General features: G+C 34.3%; 1 protein-coding gene across 5 annotated transcripts in view; it reads left to right on the top strand.

The window, feature by feature from the left end:
• The window catches only part of ASCC3 (activating signal cointegrator 1 complex subunit 3), a 249137-nt gene that overhangs the window by 53420 nt on the left and 172213 nt on the right, over positions 1-23504 (top strand). For all 5 annotated transcript variants that reach the window (XM_038133665.1, XM_038133663.1, XM_038133661.1 and 2 more), the window contains 2 exons: positions 10287-10487; positions 10947-11087. In XM_038133665.1, the coding sequence (XP_037989593.1) occupies positions 10287-10487; positions 10947-11087 (342 nt within the window). The remainder of the gene's footprint in view (positions 1-10286; positions 10488-10946; positions 11088-23504) is intronic.

Here is a 23504-nt window from a genome sequence, read left to right as displayed (position 1 = left end):
TACCAAAGAGGAGGTTTTCAGTTTTTGTTTGGCTTAGTTTGAGATATGTATCTCAGAGGGGTTTGTGAGAGTATATTTTCTCTTTTTCATTGTAGCATATTTCATTCACTGCTGATGGTAATGCAGAAACAATAATAAATTTTACAATCAGAACTAATTTTCCAAATAGTTTTTAAAACTGTTGTACTTTTTGTCTTTGGTACTTCAAGTTTTATTGTTCCCACACGTTAGTGACCCTATCACATAAAATCATCATCTTTCATTTTCCTATGGTAAGAAAACTTCTGCAAACGCTGCTAAATTTAGATGAAATTCATGAAAACAAAATAGCTGTGGTCTTGTGGAATACTGACTATGCTTGTAGTCTTTTCTTGTAAAATTTAGGAAAAAGTCTTCTAATATATATACTGTAAAACAGGGCTGCCATCTTGCGTAGCAAATGTGTGAATTTAAGTGAAATGGAGAAGAAAATTTATCTGTAGAATGATTATGACAGCAATAGTTAATCCTTTGGGAATATTCATCTGTTTGCCATTCTTTCATTTTTTCTTGATGTGTTAAAATTATTACTAATTTCAGCTACAATTCCCTTCCAAAGCATTCTGATAGTTTTTCTGGGTTTTGTTAGGTTTTGTAGGAAGAAATAGTTTGTTGCGTTAACATCAGCTAAAGTAAAAAGTTTGAAAACATTATTCTGAAGTGCCTTCTACGTTAACAAATTAAATATTCACTTCTACATGAACATTTAGAACTTATGCCTTTGCATGCATAAAATAGTATTGAATTAATTAGGGGTCATTTAAAAATAAAATACTGAAAGAGATCTGTCCTTCAAAACTATGCAGTAATATGAAATGTTCTTACCCTGCTCTTAAAAAACAGGGTTCCTTGCTTTCAGGGAAGATAATATTTAGGCTCCAGTTTGAGAAGTTGAACTGACTGGAATTTGGGTGACTTTTGTGTATTGAATTTTATAGAGTAAGCCCAATGACCAGTAAAAATCCAGAAAGCATTTCAGGTAGACATGTTCTTACACAGTGCAGCTGCATGTAGCTCAAAAGAAATGCAGCTTTCTGGTTCACAGCATTCTTTTCCCCTTGTACTTAATCACTGTAATATTTGAAATCCAATTATGTCTACCTGGTGACTTTGCAGCTGTTATGTTTTTTTTGGCCTCATTAAATGATCATAACAAGTGAAATATTTAAATTGCGAAAGCAACTTTTTAAGTGTTAATTTTTCATTCTTTAGTCATTGACACCAATACGGACTTTAGTATAAAGCACATGCAGAAATCTGGAAAGTTTTTAATTAAAACAACTCAAAGTAGTTTTACTCATTTTGGTAATTAAGACTGGAGAATGAATAACGTGTTCTGCTGCATCCTGTTTAGGGAATAGCCACTTCTCAGTGGAATTTCACAGTACAAGTGTGGAAGAATGCAGTAGTCTGCTTTACTTTGATAGCATCCCCAAAGGCAGACTTCCATTCTTCATTTAAGGTGAAATACAGGATACTATCTTAAATTCTAATTCAAATTGTACCAAAGATCAAAATTGTTTTAAATTTTTAAGAAATGTAATCTCAAAGTGAGAATTTCGAAAGTCGAGGGAGGTATATGCTAGTTCTGAAATGCTACAACATTTAAAAGATTAACTGTCACTCAAATTATTTTAGACAAGTTATAGTTTGTCTGATTTTAATGTTGTCTTTAATTAGCACAAATTTCTGTATGCTCCTTAAGAAATGAATCTTTTATCTTAGATGAGGATGGGCTGTGTCTTTCAGTGATAGAAATGGGACTGAGATGGCTCATAAAGGGATTTACTTAGAAATCACCAAACAATTTTTAATGTTTTTAAAAGATTTTGGAGTAGAGGAGCTATATGACTAGAAGATTGACTTCATTACTGATGGGCTATTCATATGTTAGTAGTGACATTCTTTCAAAATTGCAAGAAGAAAAATGATAAATTTCTCTTGATGTGATGCAGTTGTTACAAAATTCTTCCAGCTAGTTCATAAATTGTGATTCATAGAGGAATTAAATTACCAAAAAGTAATTTTTATGTAGTTTCATTGCATATCATAATCTCTTTACTTGGGAAATGTTGGCTGAAATAATTTTCTGTTGGTTAGAAAAAACTACTTCAGTTTGTATGCTGCATGTTAGTAGCCTAACTTTTTTTCACCAATGGCCAGAATATATGTAGCTACTTTCTCAATGCCTTCATTGTCTTTCCTTATTATTTGTTGGGTTTCTCCCTTTGCCTTGGAGTGTCTATATCCTTGAACAGTTAGGAAAAGTTTTTCTATATTAAGTCTTTGATTGCAGTTTCTTTTGAGTCAGTGTGCATCTGATAGTGATGGTTTTTTCCCTCTTAGAGAGGCATTGTGTTTTCCCAGGGGAGTAAATTATGAGAGCAATATGCCATCAACAGAGCTAGGAGTCTCTTTTAGTTGTATTTAAGTATAAGAAATTATGAGAGTGTTCTCTGAATTGGAAAAAACCCCAACAAAACTTGAAGAATAAACTGTAGCATATAAACATCATCAGTTTCTTTGGTGTTCCATGTAGAAAAGTCAGGGAGATAGAGGAGATAGATACAGCTCAATACATAGCAGGCCAGGATATCTAAAATGTTTCTTAAAAAATTGTAGATATTTTGAATGTAGATTTTAAATTTTGTTTTAAAATGTGTACAGTTTTTTGTCTTTCACTCTCCCATAGTTCTAGCTTTGCACAGCATATTTTTTAATTTTATGAGGAAGAAAACCTTTATTTGGTTACATTTAATATGGATGAAATGTGATCAAATTAAACCCAAATCCTTCTATCCTCATAAGACTTTAACTTCTGAGGTTATTAGGAAATGCCACAACTGTTGCCAATTTTCCTTCAGCTGCATTAGTTCAAGGTAATTTTTGTGTGTAATTCACAAATGGCATCAGAAGGCTCCAAGAGGAGGATGTGTTCTGATCTCCATTTCATTGCTATAATCTGGAGTAATTCTCTTGACATTGGATACTTTTGAGTTTGCAGCAGTGTCACTGAAATCAGAATCTCTCCTGTGTGTCAATTTGGATGCCAAAACTTATGCACATTTTCTGTAGAAAGAGTTGCTTTTATGGAAAAATCTTTCTGAAACACTTTGTTATCCAATTCCTCAAATCAAATCACCAGAGGGTATAATGACTCTGTCTATAATCTTTTGTCATATTATAACTACGTTGATGAACACAACACAGTTCTCCCAGTGAGGGGAGGTGATCCCCCAAACTGTTTCAGTTTTGTTGTTTGTTTTTTTTAACTCAGAGCAGTGAAAGCCTTATAGTGCAATAGTGGGGTTCTGTCATTTCCCTCAAACTGATTTAGGATAGATACATGCAGATGTCTTTGGATTTAATCTATACATTGAGCCCTAGAATATTTCTCAGTGTTGTCTTTTTAGTACAAGAGTAAGTGGTTGAATAATTCAGAAGTGTGTAGAAAAGGTATGACTGCAGCAGTTGTTTGTATAGTATTTTTGTTGAAATTGCTTCAGGCATGTAAACTCTTAGCTGTCATATATGAAGGCAAATATTTTCCCTAAAACCTCTTGAATTTGAATAGATCGTTCTTCTTTGTTCAAGAGTGCAGAAGGCAGGACTGATGATCAACAAAACAAACAAACAGCATCAACAACAAAAAAAATAAAAATCAAAGAACCAAACAAAACCAAAACCACACAAAACTAGAGATAGAGGCTTTTTTATTCTTTGTCTTGTTTTGGTTTTCACTTGCTCTTTTTTTCAAGGAGGACCTATGTTTCCATAGTTGCTAGGAGAATGTTATACTCCTAAATTTTGCTGCAATTTGTTTTTTAATGGAACTGTTCTGAACTCCTCTGGATAGAGTCTGGATCTTCTTTAGTGAAAGTTTGTTTCTTAAACAGCACTCACTGTTATGAACTGCCCAGAATTTTGAAATTTCTGAGAATTGAGTAATTCAATAAAACTCTCAAAGTGTTTGGCAAATGGTTTGGTTTTATAACGATTTAGAAGCAGCATTCCAAAAAAAGCAAAATCATAATAATTTTCATAGTTTTTGTGTTATGGTGACTTTGAGCTGGGGTGATCCTTTAATATAGAATGAATATATAACTTTTTTTTTCCTCTCATGATATTTCCTTTTACTCTAGTGAACTCTCAGGAGAATATTGCAGTGTTCATTTTGAGTTTAAAGATCCTAATATAACTTGAAAGTGTGGAAATTCCCCTGGTTTCTGATGGCCACTGCTTAAATACTTACTGCATTAACCAGTGAATGTGGTGATAATTTTAAAATATAGACTCTGTAGTTTTCTAAAAGATTATGTTTAATTCCAATTAAGAGCATATTTAAAGAAGTCTTACATGGGCTTCTTTATTCTAAAATATCAGAGTATAATTTTACCCTTACGGTTCATTATTTGTCGTTTCTAGGAATTCTTCTGACTTCTTTATCTTATTAAAGGACTGGAGCATCTTTTGGGTGAGGAGAGTGTGACAGAGTTGAAGAGAAGGCTCAGGGGAGAATCTGATAAGTGTATATAAATACCTGATGTGAGAATGATTAACAAAGAGTGAGCCAGACTCCCTCTGGCTCCCAGTGGCAGCACCAGAGGAAATGGGCACAAATTAAGACATGTGACATTTCATCTGTACAGAGGAGAGTAATTTTTTACTGTGAAGTGGTCGAATCCTGGTACAGTTTGCTGAGAAAGGTTGTGGAGTCTCCATCCTGGTTGATAGTTGAAATGTAACTACACAGGTGTAAATGATCCTGCTTTGAGTAGAGGGGCTGAACTGGATGATTCCTAAGTTAAATGATTATGTGATCTGTGGTTACTTCTAACAGTGACCCCAATAGCCCATACCAGGCAAGAATTGCTTTCAGTTCTAGGCTAGTCAGGTGTAGCAGGTAAGGTGTTGAAATAAGCTGCTTATTCTCTGGTGCCCTTTGTTGTTTGAGTCTGTCTAACGTGTTTTACTCCAGGCTTCCTTTATAGCGCATAACTCTTCAGGTACTACACTCTGGATGAAATATAATTTGTACTTACTTGAAGAAATTGTAATGCTGATTATGGCCCAAAGCCAGTCGTAAGCTCTATTTGGTATGCTTGTATAATTTTCGTATCTTTGTGTATGCTACTTGTTCCTGCAAAAATTGTTCCCCTAAGTCCAATGAAATCTCACTGATATGATTTGGTGCTAAATGGAGCAGATCCAAACATCATGCAGTTTTTCTTTTACGTGTTATGAGCCTTTGCTTAAAATGTATATGCACACTTTGAAAGACAACATTTCAGTCTTTGGGGCAGGTAGGAAATCATATTCTCAAATAGTTCTCCTAAGATAATATAAAAATAATTTTACTTTTATGCTATTTATATAGTTACATTTTTATTTATTTCTGTTCCTAAATCTCACAAGCTACCACTTTTTCATGGAAGTAACAGAATATGAAAAGTATCATCAGGAGAGGGAAGCTGTGGAAGTCCCCAGGTATAGCATCTATGTTTATTTCTAAGTGTACCTTCAGTAACAAAATAGGATTTAAAGTGGCACAAAAGTACTTTAGGTGTATAGATACATAATTAGAAAGCAGGGGGGAACTACTAATTATTTCTAATTCAGAAAGATAGGGGTAATGTATTTATTAAAATGTGTATGTGTATATACATACATATAAAAACATATGTTTGTGTGTGCATATGAGTATATATGAATAGATATGTGTTTTAACCAACAATATTCCAGAGGACAACAGTGGGGAAAGATGACCTAGAGATTATTTACGTGTCAGAGCAAGGAACATCCGAGCTTCGCATCCTGAATTTCATGTAAAAAAGCATGGATTAGTCATACTATTACCAGTTAGATCAATTAGCTTTTTTACTGAAAGTGTAGTAGAACAGCTGACTGCAGAATGGGATTTGTTTCACCTGAGATATATAAGGTACTTTGCATAAAATAGTTCTACATTAAAATTAAGTCAATGAATAGGGAAAATACTGAAAGCTCAGCCTTGGCTTATGGGTGCAATGGATTATGTCTAAGATAAATGGGTTGTAATCTTATTACTTTGTTATAATATGACAGAAGAAGTCATCATTACCGAGCATTTTTTCAAGGTCTTGGTGATGAACTGCATGACTAAAACTCTGTCTTAAGTGCTGATGGTCTGTGCTATTTAGAGCAGATGCTGCTGCTACTGTGTCGCTAAAGCAGTTGTGTTTCTGAGCTGAAGCTTGCCTGCAGACTGAACTGTATGGACTTGTTCATGAAGATTACGTAAATGACTTAAACAAATTTGTGCTATTTTTAAATTGCTGTCCAACACACAAATATCTTTCTAATGAAATTTCTGGTTTAGGATATCTTGATTAAATGTAATCTCATTTATTCATTAATGCATTAGTTGTAACAATAAATTACATGGGAAAGAATTGGAAAGCTTACTGAAGTAAAATCAAGGGGTTTATTCATTCATGTCACAGCTGCTTTGAGTATCATCTGGTTTGTGGAAAGAGTTGCTTCTCGATGGCTTTTCATATTGATTCATACTTGTGTAAAAATGGCATCATCTTAGGCGTGAAATCCTGTCAGTTGAGAGTAACATTTAGATTGTATTCTACTCAAACTTCCTATGGTTTGTGTTGAATTCTAGGGATAAATCAGCTGTAGGAGGCTAAAAATGTTGCATCTCATTCATTTTCAGTAAAAATCACTTTCTACCATCCAGTGGCTACCAGTCCTTTAAGCAAGAAGAGGTTTCACTGGTTTTTCTGAAAAGGAGCTGATCTGTAGAAGCTGTGGCTGTTGTTTCTGTGCCAGAGGGGAAAATATTGTTTTCCATTTTGAAAATATGTAGTATGTGCAAATGACAATTAAAAAAAACCAAATTTTCTAGTAGCTTTGTCAAACTGTGGACTTCCATGCATACTGTTGCATTTCTGTATGCTGCCTTACTATTTTATAAAGGCAAAACTACTGGGTTTGGATTATGCATTTGTACTTACTGCATGGAATAGAATAGAATTGATAGGAAAGATAGTATCTTTTAAGTTAATGGGGACTTAGTTTGAAGATGTCTTAGGATATTTTTTTCCTCTGGAGGTACTTCCTCTTGTAGCTTTTTTAATCCTTAGTATATTCCTGCAGAGTCAACTTTCAAAGATTATTCATTGACTGTTTTATGATTCTGAATGTTGAATATTGATTTGTGAGTGCCGGCTTGAAAATTAATTGGCGTGTTGAATGAAAAATTAGGTTCTGGTTCAGAATACCATTATTTTTTAAAAGTACTTCTAGTTCTTAACCAGGCTTTTTTGTGGGTTTTTTTTTTGGTTTTGTGGGTTTTTTGTGTGTGTGTTGTTTTTGGTTTGGTTTGGTTTTGGGGGTTTTTTTTTGTTAACCTTTATTCTGCTCATAATATACCTGTTTCAATAGGCTTAGCATCTTTCTAGAAAACAAGCTGAAGTTAATTTTTCTGACTTGCTACACAGCTTCCTCTATTTTTTTCTGGAACATCTGGTTTTTTATTGCTGCTTACCAAGTCAGTCTTAATCCATGGTGCTAATATTTTCCAATAGGAAAAGAGGCAGGAAATCATTTTAATTTTTCTAAATTTGTGTTTATTTTTCTTACAATTACATGTCCTAGGGCTATAGTATATGTAATTTCTGCCAAATGGAAAGGAAAGGAAAAAGATGTTTTATGCTGTGCACTTTAAGTTAAGAGAAGCTGGAACAGCCTATTTTTACAGGCATTAGTTTAAGAAAACTTAAGATATATTTAAGAGTATTAACAATCACACTGCTGTAAGGTGATCTGTATGTGTAAAGGCACATAAATTCAGCTGGGTGACTGTGAAAAATTCCTGTCATCCATTTCTGAAGATACTTAGGCTGGACTTCATTTAGACAGCAATGTTTCTGCTTTTGTTTAAAAACTGTTTCTTTAAATGAGGTAATATTGAGTAATATAGTGTTTTATTAGTTCAATTCTGTAATCACTAGTTGTATTTGTGAGTTTATCTCTGAAGATCCTTTGTTATAAACACTCTAAATGGTGTTCATCAGTGTGAACTTTATGCAGTGTTTATAATAGCTTCTCAAAGCAACTGGATGGAATGGGAGGGGAAAGGAAAAACACAACCAATTCCAAAGACTTGTCAAGAAATCTCAAAAGGAAGTAATGGGCAAGTTAGAAACCTAAAAATGACTAAGGAGGCCATACAAATAGCTGATTGAACCCTGATAGCACCAAGATATTCAACAGGTCTCCTGGAAAACTCTAATACTTCATGAGTCTCATTCATGAAGATGAAATTAATTTTGAAGATGACACACAAAGTACACATTATGTATACAAGACTTGGTGCAAAAAAAATAAGCTTTCTTCCTGTGGTGTTGTTGCAAGCACTATGCAAAAACAGTGACAGTGAAAATTGTTGTAATCCTGAAATTCAGCCACTTAAAATCTGAAGAAACTTGATGAAAAGTGCACAAATTAGTTGCATTACATTCTTTCTTTTTCTTCACCAAAGAAAATAGATGAGATTGATGTTTGGATAGAAATAGATGTTTGGATATATTTGAGATTTTTCAATCCTACAAATACAAATGCACTTCATGATTTGAACAGTGCTTACTTTTTCATTGGGGCATAGGAAGTTTTCAACCCAAAAGCTCTAAGACAAAGGTACTGTTAAATTGAAAAGGACATTTTTCAAAAAGAAAATGTGTTGTTTGCATAGCATTTTCATTGACTTCTATATCAGTGAATGTTGCTTTTTCATGTTCAAAGCCATCTAAAATAAAATTACAGTTGGTTAGTTAAGGGCATAATTCATTTAGATTTAAGAGTAGAGCATTTTCATTTTTTTTGAAAATGGTCCGTTAATCTAAATTTGTAATTTGTATCATAGCCCCTCACATGAGGCTATTGCAAGGAAGCTGCAGCATAATGACAGACTTGGTCTTGTTTGTTGCAAAATTTAGTGAAGTATTTGATGTAAATAGCTGTTGAAGCCCTCATTCCTAAGCTTGCATTACTTGGGGGAGTCCTGCTCAAATAATTTGCTTAGTATTGGAATGAATTGGGACGTATATTTGGTATTGGAGAGGCTTTTACCGTAAAAAACTACTGTAAATTAATTAAAGCGCTCAGAATAATGGAAAAGATCTTCAGAAGATTTTGTGAGGCTTGTTCTGTACTGTACTTTTGTTGTTTCCTACAAAAAAGTAGAAATTACAATCTTCAAATATATCAGTAAGATACTTTTCATTCTTTGCAGTAGAAGCAGGTAATTAAATCTGTAGAAAGAAAATAATTCATTATTCTGCAATCTATTTTAAACATCTGTGAAAAGTAACTAAAAAAAACTAAGTTTATTAGAAAATTAATTTTATGTTTTAAGGACTTTTCTTCAGTTTTATAATCTTCAAAGGCAGGAATTGCCCCTGTCTCTGTACAGTGGTTCTTTCCCGGTAAAAATATAATTTTTCAGAGAGCCCAATAGAAGCAAAGTATTACCATAACTGATGATTTGTACTTTATAAAATTTAAACACACATTAAATTCTAATAAGCATAATTTCCTGTATCAACTATAAAATTTATTTTTTCAAAACATTCTCTAAGTTTGTTTTGGACTACACATACAAGTTTTATCTTCCTTTTGGTAGTGCAGCTTATCTTGAATATTGTTGGAGAAAGGTCTGAACATGGACAATTGCAAGATGGAGATCTTCTCAGAAGCAAGAGAAAGTTTTTACTGAATTTGTGTGTCTGTGTTTGCAAAATTGAACTTTATTGAGTTCCATTGTTTTGTTGCCTCCTCTTCCAGTTGAGTAGTCATAGTTTTTCATCTTAGGTTTTGAGATGTATATTGTTCTTGTCTTGTTGATGCTATTTTACTGATGTTTAGTTACTAATAGTTCCATATTTTACTGCATATTAGTTTTGGTCCCACTCTTCAGTAAAAAAAATTAGGTGGTGCAATAGTATGAGGCTAAAGATTTTGATTAATTTTTGCAGATGTTATCCTGCTATAATTTGTTGTCTCTATTGATTTCTTATTTGAGGGTTGGGTTGCAAGTGGTACCCTCGGAATAAAAAAAAGCTTGGAATAATAAATATATTACAACAGGTATTTAAAGGTATGTTTCCATGTGTTCTTTTAATGTATGCGTAGATACACACACACATGTACAAACATCTATGAAAAATCCAAGATATGTGTGTTGTTTGTTTCAACAGATTGGACAACTTGCTTTTAAAGGCATGAAAAGACTAAACCGAATCCAGTCTATAGTTTTTGAGACTGCCTACAACACAAATGAGAACATGCTGATCTGTGCCCCCACTGGAGCTGGGAAGACTAACATTGCCATGCTGACAATCCTTCATGAAATTCGCCAGCATGTCCAGCATGGTGTTATCAAAAAGGATGAGTTTAAGGTAGGAGTTTAATGAACCAAATAACAGCTTTTTAACTTGTAAGGTAAAATCTATTATATGTTGTACATGGAATATGAAATCAGGAAATTCTCAAGGATATTAGACTTTTGCAAGTTAAAGATAAGGCTGGTTTTGATTTACTTCATTATTATTAAAGCTATTCTTACTTATGTTCTAAAAATCTTATTATGTGAATAAAAAGCTATGAAAATGCATTTAGCTTTCATGCAGAACCAATTTTCAAAGCGATGAGGCTGTATAAACAAAATCCATTGTCCTTTAAACAGCTGCATACTTATCCAACAAAGATAACTACTTTTCATATATCACTATTAAGATTTTTCACTGTAAGTGCCTGGCATCATATTTCACAATAAATTGTGATTTGTAATGGTTGCCATGAAACAAACGACATTGTGGGGTTTGCTCATTTATCAAGTGAGTGTTGTTTTGGTGCAGATTGTGTATGTTGCTCCTATGAAGGCTTTGGCAGCCGAAATGACAAATTACTTCAGCAAGCGTCTGGAGCCACTTGGCATTACTGTGAAAGAGTTGACTGGTGATATGCAACTGTCAAAAGGCGAAATTCTGCGAACACAGGTATGCTTAATCTTTCCAAATCTGTTCTGTGTGTGTCTATTTGTACCTTTTCCTAGGTACACTGCTCTTCAAACTCCTTGTAACACTATTGGTTAATCAGCTGAAGCATTATTACTACATTTGTAATTGCAGTGATTATGTACATTGATATAAGTTCAGAATTCTTCAATAAAAACTATCATTGAGAAGTTTAAAGTTCGGTCTGCAAATGATAAGTTCCTAATAAAATCCAAAAAGCTCTAACAACATTGTTGCTAATATATTAAAATAACACTTACCTTCTTTTTTAGAAAAACAAACAAACAAACAAAAACCCAACGAACCAAAACAACAGCAACAAAAACTGTAGGTTCCCGTTAATGGCTGATCTTACCGTTCCTCATTTGTCCTTAAAAAGTAAAGATTTCACTAAGCTAAACATTTGAACATTCACAGAAATGAATAAAATTTGTGAGTTTAGCCTCTTAAATAGGAATGTATAAATGGAGGTTATTTTGTTTTAGCAGACACTTTTTGCCATATTTATTTCAAGCAAATGCTGTTTGTGTCAGTGAAATATGATTTTTCTAAAATCTTAAGATACTTGTATACCTGTTCTTGAATACAGTTCCGTGCGATTAGCCTTTCCCCTTCTGCCTGGTCCAAGAAACTCGAAAAAGTACTGGTTGTGTTATCAATATGAACATTTATAAGTGTAGTAATTGTTGATGATCCAGATGAGTGATATTTTAGCAGTCTTAGCTTTGAGGTATTTAACATTTTTATGGTGAGTGGAGAGAAAAACCCTCCCCATGACAGGAATATATGTCAGTATGTAATTAATGATTAGGAGGACCACTGCAGTAGTTATCCAGTAGGAAGGTGTGAATAGCAGTTAGAAGATGTATGATGTATATGCACACATATTGATACATACACTCATGATAATGTAGTAACCAATAAATAGGAAGCCAATATCAATGAGTAACAGTAAAATCACTGGTACTTTATCAGAGTGACTTTGCAACATCATCTACCTTAAATCTGAGTTTACGAAATTAAAAAAGTTTGCTAGGAACTTTTAGTAATTGAAATTATCTAGATACACCAAATTACCATTTTAAATTGCTTCCTGTTTTCACAGTACTTTTCAGCTAGGGCACATAATCAAGTAGATCATGGTTTTAATAGAGAGAGAGATAATGTGTAATCACTGCTGAAACTGAAAGTGACAGTAGAAAAGCCTGCTCTGAATGTAAGGACAAAGCTGGATGAACAGAATGAATGTAGAATGGAAAAGTGCTATTTATGCTTGCTCTTCTAGTTAACAATATAATTCCTACAATCTCACCTCATTATTAGTACTCTGCTTATATCCAGCAAAACAAAGGAAAGAAAAAATACTTCAGGTTTTATTAAAAAATTTGTATGGGAAATAGTTTACAAAGCTGAAATTTATTACTCTAGTAATGGAAACTTAATATATACAGAGTATTAACTTAGAGAAACTTAGTAACTTGAGTGTAGGAAGACTATCTGGTTCGTCATGCTCTTTTATTTCATCCAGCATGCCACTACTAGCATAATTCTTAATTTTGTTGTGGAGAAGAGGCTAAAGCAGATTGATGTATATAAATCAAGAAGAAATAGAAAAGGGAGGATGTGGGTAAAATATTTTTTTCCCTGCCATGGACTCATTTCATTGCTTTGAAATTAGGGGTTTTTTGCCTGAAACTTAGCTTCAAGGGATTTCTACAGTTTTCTATGTATGTCGTAGTATAGAAACATTAATCTGAAGTATATTTGTAGTTTGGAAACCTTTGGTGAGGTGAAAGAGAAATGGTTTCCAGAAGAGGAAAAATTTGGAAGCCATTATATTTGTGACCCAAAACTCAGTTCCTACATTTTCAAAGAAACTATAGTTAAAGTATTGATTAATTTCAGTTTTGCTTTTGCTCAGTTATGTGTCTTTGGTCTTCAAAATACTGGGAAGGTTTAAAGAAAAGAAATATAAAGGCTAAAATTCTGGGACAGTGAAATAACAATTTTTTTGTACTCTCCTGTTTGTCATATCTTGTCAGTCTTATAATTAATCAGAAATGTGGAAGGTGAGGATGAGAGATGATGCCAATCCAAGAGTTACTAGTGTAATTGCTGCTACTTTTATTGAAGATTCTGGAGCCCAGCAGTGTGCAATGTTTTATTGTTGCATAAAGAAGTGCACAGCAAATACGTAGCATGTTAGAAACTGAGGAAAGAGCACTTGCTTGTGCTGGATCTTGCTTATTGTTCTGCACATTTACTGTTTTCTATCAAAACTCATGAGCTTTCTTTGCTCAGGTAGGCACTTTAAACCACTTCATCCAAGCAGGTTTCTTTCACCATTTTTTTACCCTGTATTAAATTGATTCTTGCTTCAAAACTTCATTTTACTTGTCAGCCTCTCTAATGTGCACATTTCTCAGAAAGGAATACTCTGATAGGTGTTGCTGCTTTCTTCGTAGTTTCAGATTTGCTTTGCCAGTCATTGCTGTTTTCTAGCCTTTAGTAGTGTAAGTAATGAAGTACCTTTGTATAACAGAAAAGCAGTTTTTCCTGTAAGAATTAAGGCTACAGCAGGTAGATGCATGCACACAATTTATATACACAGAAACAGTATATATCATATATATCCTGTGTATATAAATATATATATATATATATATATATATATATATAAATATATATATATATATACTGTATATATCTGTATATCTATATATCTATATATGAGGCAGTAAAAGGAAGAGAGTAGGATCATCAGCCCAAGTAGATGCTTGTATTTCAGGCTGGATAACATTTTCACAAGATCTCAGCTGGTACTTCTAGGCAACTCAAGGCCTGATAAATATCTCCTGTGACAGTTGTCTTCTGCCTGTTTTCTGAGCAGTTGCATTTTCACCATCTTTATTTTTGTCCTCAGGTGAATCAAATCAGTCACGATGAAAGATGTAAAAATAAGGTGATTGTCAGGTATTAGTTATAAGTAGTGCTTAAGTGACAATCCTGATAATTTTCTGCTTCCTTTCCATCCTGCTTGCTTCATTCTTCATACTTTGCCTGTGTATATTTAAAGATATGTATTCTGTAAGTTATTACATGTAGCTCTAGTGCTTGTCCTGATGAGGAAAAATTGCTTTATCTGACAAATTGGTGACTGTCTCCCTTCTCAGGAATGCACCCTTAATGTACCATGGGAGCTACCTCTGTTATTTTTCCTACAAATATTTTTAAAGGATATAAATACTAGCAAAAAAAAAAAAAATAGGTAACAAGGAATTTAAATTTTCATTCCCTTTATGGTGGAATAAAATCTTTTAAATATTTTTGAAAACTATGAAAACTTCCAATTAATAAGGTCTATAGCACATTTTCCCAGCAATGACTCTCTCTATGCTTTGCATGCTGTCATTTATATGCATCCAGAAGGTAGCCATGTTTCTTGCTGCTCCATACTTCTATGGTATTATACATTATATGATTTTACTTCCAATGCTATTATTGAATATTCATTAACATTACTATGGTTCCAACACACTTCATAAGCTTTTAAAATAAGTTATTTCTGATTTTATCAATAATTAAATTGACTTAAAAAGAGAAATGAAAATAGATTTTATTGACTCTTCAGTCAGTTTTCCAACCTGCTCCCCACATCTTATGCATTGAAGGCCACAGTTAGAAGTTTAACATGTGGGATGTGTGTTAAAACTCTGAGACAATTTCCTTTCATAGAAACATAGAATGGTTTAACCTTGCATTTGCAACAAATACAATGCAGTTATAGTTATCTTTTGAAAGTTTGGAGAATACAGCTGGAATTGGAGCAGTATAGATTTATAAGGTAATCACCAAGTCTGAAAGCAGTGCCTTGCCCTGGGCACAGTGTATTGTAAGCTGATGGATGAGTGGCATCATGCTTTAACTTGTGCAAAACAGTGGTAGCCTCTACATAGTGCAGAAATGCCTTCTGGCCTTAACACAAAGTAAGTGGGCATCAAAAAATGAAGAAGATAATTTCTTTTTAATGTTTTATTCGAACATAGCATAGCATAACATAGTAAAAGCTTATCAGAGTTTCTTCCACCTTTATAAACTTCTAAAATAGTTTTTGAAAATTTCCCTGTTAAATATATTTTATTTTCTATTTAGGGAAAGTTATTTTGATGTTTTATTGCATCTTCAGTTAGTGTGAATGTTTCTCACCTTCAAACTGGTACCTCAGCAGTTTTGTATTGGATGTGTTTTGATATAATCATTGTCAACAACCCGCATTCTAATTCAAATAAGTACACATAAGTGAGACTGACATTTTGAAGTTGAAATAAGTTTTCTGTAATGTTTTTGTTCATTTTGTGCCTCAGACCTGCAGTTACAAGCAAAATTACTTTTATTGGTCTTAGATCTTTTCTTTTGCTTTGAGTAGTGCCTGACTGTCATGAGCCTTACTTGTTACAGATATGTATTATTGTTAAGGCCAGATCATAAGTGCTTTCTTTGTTGTTAAAATTATGTAGTAGTTGGAAACAAATCTGGTCAAATTTTGAAAGCAGGCTAATTTCCCCAGCCTATAAGCTTCTATGTATCTCTGTTCCTTCACTCTCCTATTGTTGAAGTTAAAGGGATTCAGACAGCAGGAAAAAGAAATTTACTATCTTTTAACTAAATGTTATGAGAAAATTAATCAAACTGTAATTGTGTGAATAGTCCTGATACTATTGAATATTTTTTAACTATATAGGAATATATTTTTTTTTTTCGAAGAAAAGCATTTTTATTTTTGTTATGGTTCTTCTTGATCAAAAAATTAATTATACAGGAAGCAAGGTCATTCATTTAAAACATGTTATTGGATTTTCTGTAATGTTTACATAGTACTCAGGTACTTAGGGGTCCACAGAAAGAGTTGTATACATTTACTGAACTGCAAGGCTGTGCCTGTCAAGATGGGCCTGAAAGACATCAGAGAAACAGGCATCTCCAAGACTGCTAGGCTTCTGCTAGACTCCACATATCTCTGTCTTTTTTCTGTCACACATTTGGTAAGCATTAATTTCATGTCTGATTAAAGAAGGGGTATCAGAAGCAAATCAGAAGCTCTATCTCACCTTAGTCTGCTTTCAACAAAATGTGCTTCCAAAAGATTCTTCCTTAATGACACAAATGGCACAAAATGGGAAAAGTATAGGAGCATTCACTCATTTAAAAAAAAAAGCAACTAAAAAAAACACCCAAACACATAAGAGCAAACAAACAAAAAACCTCCTTCATTCTTTATTATCTCTAAAAAATTCCATGATGTTCAAGAAATTGAATTCAAAGTTTACATTTTTTGCTGTCATGTCTGGGTGGTGAAGAAAGTCCTGCTAAACTTGACTTGCGCCATCACTTAGAAAATGGGCAGCTTGCTGTCATATTTGTTCTCTTCCCATCAACCTGTATAAACTAAAGTCACGTTGCTTTCAGAGTTGATTCTTACCATTGCTCACAGTTTATATGAAAACTCTCTTCACATCTTGCTAAGAAATGATCTAAACCATAGGTTTAGAAAAGATACCACTTTAATTTGCCAAGTCCCAAACATGTTGAGCAGTTCAAAAATGTGAATGATTTCCAGGCATCCAGCTCAGAGCAGAAGTAGGGGAGGAGGTGCTCCAGGCACTGGAGCAGAGATTCCCTCACAGCCCTTTGAAGGCTCTGGTGGAGCTGATATCCACCCTGCAGCTCTTGGAGGAGCCCACACTACCACAGGTCAATGGTACAGTAAAGGAAAAGGTGGCCCTTGGAGAGCTCATGCAGGAACAGGCTCCTGGCAGGAATTGTGCCTGTGGAAAGGACCCATGTTGGAACAGTTTGTGAAGGAGTATACTGTGATAGGGATACACAGCAGAGTGGGGAAAAAGTGTGAGGAAGGAATGTGTGAGATGAAGTTATGGACTGACTATAACTTCCATCCCTGAGTTGTAGAGAACTTTGGAACAAAGCAGTGAAGTTGAGCCTGGGGAGAAGGACTAGCAGGAAGAGGTTTTTACGTTTTGTCTTTGTTTCCTTACTATTGTACTCTATTTTTAGTTTGCAATAATTTCTTCCAAGTCTGTTTTGCCCATGACAGTAATTGGTACATGACCTCCCAGTCTTTTATCTTGACCCGTATACTTTTCCATCTTACTTTCTCCCCCTGTCCCGGAGAGGAGGGGAAGTGAGAGTGCTTGGGTGGACATCTGCCAGCTGCAATGGTTGACCTACCACAGTTACTTCTAGCTCAGTTAGTTTTAGTTTGGGATTTTTTTAAAGTAAAGTCACTGCTTTCACTGGTGATTTAATTTTGGTATTTAAAATCCAAGTGAATTTTCTTTAGTTTATTGCAAATGTGATTAGCTGGTTATTTTTCTATTTAACTTCACCCAGATGTTTATACTTGAAATAAGAATAATTTAGAACAAAAGGGCAATTCTTATTGAAGAGCAAGAGTAATGCAACAGTATTGGTGGTGTCATTGAAAACATAGTGTTGTAAATGAAAAGAGAATTTGTGTAAGCTGCATTTGCACTGGCAAATACATTTGTCTGATTACTGAAAAGAATGCTTTTCTTGACAAGAGGAAATAGCCTGAAGGACCGAGTGTATTTTGACATCTCAAAGATTAGCTGATTAATTGTACTTTTGATGGCAAGGCAGAAGTGAGAAGTGAAGCAGAGACCACAAAAGCATCAGAGCTGAATAGGGCAAGTAGTTCTGAGAACAGCAAATGGCATCAGGACCTCTGAGTAATATGGATGGTCACTCTGATAGATTCTGTCAGCCGATAGACTCTGATATTAAGTCATGAAGGCTTTATTCCCTATTGGAATCTGATACTAATAAAATGGAATAATGCTTTTTTCTCAAGTTCTTAACTGCAATATAAAACTAATCAAGTCCAAAACTATTTGAAGCAAAAATGGGCTATAAAGTTGAGGTGCCTGCTGTTTCATCAACAGCTTTATTTTTCTCATATACTGTTTCTCATTTCCTGCACTTTAATAGGGTATAGACATGCTTCTAAGTAAAAGCAAATAGTGAAATTGATTCCTGCTACTTTTCCTGTGCACATTTTATTAAATTTTAGAGCATTATATTCTATGATATTCCACTATGTATGTGTTTCTCACCTCACTGATATACAAAGCCCACTATTAGAGGCTGAATATGCATATACTGTTACTTTTCTTATGTATATAGTAAGTACATGAGATAGTGATTCTTTGCAGTAATAAAGATGATGTAATCTTGACATGCATATCACACTCATTCAAAAATGTTTCAGTTTATGAGCAAGAATTATGAATGTTTTTAATTCAGAATATCGACAGCTCTTCTCCCATAATAGTAGTTCACAGGATATTGTATTGTACTGCATTTTAACAGAAATCAACTGTAGAACACTTTTTTTAAGAGGTTTATTTGTCAATTGCTATCCCATTTGTCTTACCACAGCATTTTGTGAAAATTATATGAAGAACTTACCCTGAAAAATGGTGTAGAATGTACAGTCTAAAGTGTCTTTGAAGCAAGATAATACTATTTTATTTTCTTGTCTCTTGGTGCTTTGTCCCTATCTAATCTCCTTTTTGCTTATTCTGTATATTTTCTCCATCTCTGTAAGCACTTACTCTGATGTTAGCCTTCTCCAAGTGGCCTTCATCTCCTTTTGCATGCCATTGGTTTTTTTACTTGGAGCTGTTGCAAACATCTACATTACTGTTGACTTTAGATGCCAGTCTATTTCCTTTCAGGAATAAAATGATGCTTTGGATGTGTTAGATGCAATAAAATCTAGAAATGTATGAGGAGTTAAACTTTCATGAAGTGGCCTTCAGAAGTGATGCAGCGATTATAAAGTTCACAGATATTGAAAAACCCTCTGCTTTTCAAGTTGTTCATTTCAAAACCATAATTTAACCTGGTTAATAATCTCTCTTCTAGTATGCCTAGAATGTAAAGTAGTGCTGGATTCTATGCACACCCCTGGTTTCAATAGCAGAATATACTCTTTTGATCAAAATTTGGACTGGGACAGGAAGATATCAAAATCTAATTTAAAAGAAGAAAGAAAGAAGAAGGGACTTGCCTCTATTTTGAGGCAATTCAACTTCCTTAATATTCCTTAGTACAACCTTGCTGAAAGAAAACTTTCTTTCTTCTGACTTTTCAAAGTTATGCACAATCTAAAAAAAGTCTCTCTTTCTCTAAATGAGGTTAAGCCTTACCTTTCAAATAAAAAACAATAAAATATACTGAAATATTTAGAACAGAAATCTTTGCTAAAGTGGAGGTCTGAGTCAAGAAGTATCAAAATCTTTTTTATGCATTAGGATTTCTGTGTCCCAAAGTCATCTCCACTTCACACTGTTGTTTCCATATGTATTTCCATTGTTTCAGAAGTTCTCATAGTGTGCAAAATAAAATTTTGCTACCTGATTAATTGATCATGCTATCTTCTGGGAAAAGTGTGTTTAAAACTCTACTATCCAGGATCTCTTTGAGGCAAGGAGGCTTGACGACATGCCACAGACTGTTACTTTTTTTTTTTTCTGTCTTACTTTTAATTCCTTTTTTCTGTAAATATTAATTGTATTTCTGAATTAGTGTTTACTTCTGATAGCAAAATAATTAAAATATAATCAGAAGGGATTTGTCTTTGTACATCTGCAAGATTTGAAATGCTGTGGGGCGTTTTAAAGTTCTGATCATGGCAGTCTCTTCACCAGTAAGCAGTGTACACTCCCAGTTGATAGCAGTCACACTCAGGTTTGTGACCAGTAACACTCAAGTCCTCAGCTGGGCTAAATTCATTCTCTTCAGCTTTTGGAGGGAGAAAAATGGAATCCTGAAAGTGTTTCAATGGATAAGCAGAAGGAAGAATTAAGGTTACTCTCTTCAGAGATCCAAAATAGAAAATAACAAAAGGGAAATGAAGACATAACCTGGATTAGATGAATCTGCACTTACTACAGTCTGCAGCTGAGGAAAATCCTTATATTTGAAGCCCACTTCCTTGCAGGTTGGGCTCACTTCTGTAATGCTGGTATGCCCATCTACCTCACGTCAGGAACGAGTTTCCAGTTTTTCAGCACTGTAGTGTTTTTTCCTGACCTTTAAAAACAAGGAAGGAAATTTTCTGTGGGTGCCATTTTTATGAAATCTATGGTTTTCTCAGTTTTCTTACTTCCTTACACCAACCTGGGAAATAGTAAAGCAGGTGAAAAATATTGATGTTAAACAGCAGAGAGGTAACTTTGGGCCTCTGCTCTTAATTCTTCGACTGAAGTCTTTAACCCTCAAAAATAAAGGCAGTAAACTCTGTGACATGACATGTAGGATTCTTGATTGTCTCTGCCGATGAAACCTATTAGGAAATAAATTAAGTTTGACTTGTATAAGAGATTGTTGGATATTTTTCCAGTGGGTTCAGTTAATAAGCTTGTTGCTTGGTTGAAATGTTGTCTGCATTGTTTCTGTTGTTTTGTTGCAACGATATTGCTTTCTCAGGCTGATGTTATCATTCTGTGCTTTCAGCACTGTAGCACTGTACTTCCGTTTTGGTTTTTTTTTTGGCATCAGTCTTCCAATATCCTAGTGAAATTGTTGGAAGCCCTTCTGATTTATGACTCTTCCATTAATATATGTGCCTATGACAGCTAAGATTTTGCCAGTGGGGCAAAGTACTTCTGCATCATCAAACAGTAGCAGTTTGAATAAAAAATAGTAGTCCTGTATAAGAAACTGAAGGTGCTGTCTGTGACCTAAATTAGTTTCTGCATTTATGACAGATTTTACTAAAATCAGTCTTCCATGCTTCAGAAATTAGAATCACTACTCTTCAGACATGCATTTACATTTTATTTGGAATAATTTACTTTTCAATTAGACAGATACAGTTGTTTATTTTGCTAACATGCCTACTTGTGTTTTGTAATTGCATATTCTGTAGAATTTTAGTGCGGGCTTTGACTAACCTACTTTGTGATTAATAATCAAATGTCACCTACTTATGATAAAGTGTGTGATTGACTGGCATTCTTTGCTATGACTCACTTGGCTAAAATCTCTATTTTGATTGGGTGGAAAGGTGGGAGTTAATTTTTGGTTTAGCAGTAAAAACCTAGTTGAAATGAGGCCAGATAAAATTACAGATATTTTGAACAACAGGAAAAAGTTTGGTTCATGTATTCTGTAGTTAAAGGATATAAGGTGGAGTTGTTTTGTAATTGCATTCTTGGTAGTGTATTCCCTTTTATTGGAAATAATTATATTCATACCTGACTTGGCTGCTAGAAGTTTTTTTAAACTGTTTTAAAACCAGAAGTTTTGAGTGTTTTTCTTTTTTTTTTTCCCTATAAGTAATAAACTATTTGGCATTGTACTTCAACACTTAAATGTAGAAATACAAATACTCAATTTGGATGAGGAGTCCTTGCTACAAGTATATACTCTCAGTTTTTTCCTTTTCCTCTCCAGTGGGCACATTTTTTCATTACTTTAGGCTTTATCAGAGCATATTGAGTTTTAATATATCTGTACTTTATGCACTTACATAAATCACTGTCTCTGAAGAGGTTTGATATTAAAATTTGTGCTGGTTTTGGCTGGGATAGAGTTAATTTTCTTCATAACAGATAGTGTGGACTGTGGTTTGCATTTTTGCTGGATACAGTGTAAATGACACAGGGTTCTTTTGTTATTGCTGAGCAGCACTTTAAGAGAGCCCAGGCCTTTTCTGCCTTTTTCCCCACCCCACCAGCAAGGGTACTGGGCGTGCACAGGGAATTGGGAGGGGGACACAGCTGAGACAACTGATCCCAACTGACCACAGGGATATCTCATACCCCAGGGCTTTCTTCACAGAGCTGGGGAAGGAAGGGGGGACATTCGAAGGGACCATTTGTGTCCCCAAGTCACTGTTACACGATGGGTCTCCTGATCATCTGCTGCCAATGGGAAGTGGCGAATGAATTCCTTGTTCTGCTTTGAATTCCTTGTGTGCACAGCTTGTGCTTTACCTGTTAAACTCTCCATCTCAAGCCTCACTTTTACCCCATTCCACCAGAGGGGACTGCACAAGTGGCTGTGTGGGGCTCAGTTGCTGGCTGGGATTAAACTAAGGCACAATGGAACTGAAAAGGACTAGCATAAAAATATAAAAAAACAAACAAAAAAGATATTTATGGTTTGGAAACGCCATTGTTCCAGACTGCGGGAATGCTGTTGCTCTTTGGTTGTACGGCTAAGACCAACAGTGTCACCTACAGGTGAATCAAGTAGATTTCTGAATTTTTCAGGTGGAGATATCAGACACACAAGATAAGTTAGTTATTGAAAATGGGAAGATCTGATTTAATAGCTTTCCAGTTAATATCTTAAATCAATTTTGCTGCTTATTATTGTTATGAAATTAAGTGCAAATACACAATTCAAAATATTTTTGTAAGCAGTACTAGCTAACAAATTTGAAATAATTTATTAATGTGTATAGAAATGATTATTGGTAATAATCTGCCTGTTTGCTATTTAAAGTAAAATTACACTGAAAATACATGTAATTTATGACATTAAAGTATATTTAGTGTCTGTTTTTATAGAGGTCAAAATTCATTGTTTGTCAATGATTCATCTCAATTCATTGTGGCAGAATGTTGCTGAAGTGAATATGAAGTAAAATGTTAAAGATATTGCATTGAAAATATCAAATTAGTAAACATTCTTTAAATTTATGTCTCTAAAATATTACTCTTAGATTATTGCATCTGTTTCTTCAGTACAACAGATATTAACAATGCTGAAGTTTTTCTGAAAATAGAACATACAAAATTAATGTATGTTAAGAGAGAGGACTCTTGTTCTTCAGCCTGTTTTTAAGGGTTCAGCATCTTCCTTTCTCTGCTGCCAGGTTTGTAACTAAATACTTACTTTTTAAAAGGCTCTTCTTCACTTTTGCATGACTGGGACTAGTTGAATCAAATTCTGTCCTGACATGATGGATTTTTAGGTGTATTGCTGCATTGATGTGACCATCCAGTGACAGCTGAATCACATGAGTTGCGAAGTATTTGTAATGTTTTAAGCTAGATTAAGCATATTTTCAGATAGCGGCATCATCAGAGAGGCTACTGTGTAATAAAGATGTGTGACTGTGGGAAGAAGAAAGCCTGTTTGGAGCTGGTAAGTTGCTCCCACTTCTGCAACAGAATGATGAAGCTCCTAAGGGAAGGCTGCCTTTGAGCTTTCTATTCCTTTTATATTATTTATTTCCTTTTATCCCCCACTCAAGTGGGGGATATCTATCTATCTACCTGTCTATCTATCTATCTGTCTATCCATCCATCCATCCATCCATCCATCCATCCATCCATCCATCCA

Source organism: Motacilla alba, chromosome 3, assembly GCF_015832195.1.
Source record: "Motacilla alba alba isolate MOTALB_02 chromosome 3, Motacilla_alba_V1.0_pri, whole genome shotgun sequence".
NCBI classification, from domain to species: Eukaryota; Metazoa; Chordata; class Aves; order Passeriformes; family Motacillidae; genus Motacilla; species Motacilla alba.
This window is presented reverse-complemented; position numbering and strand designations above follow the sequence as displayed.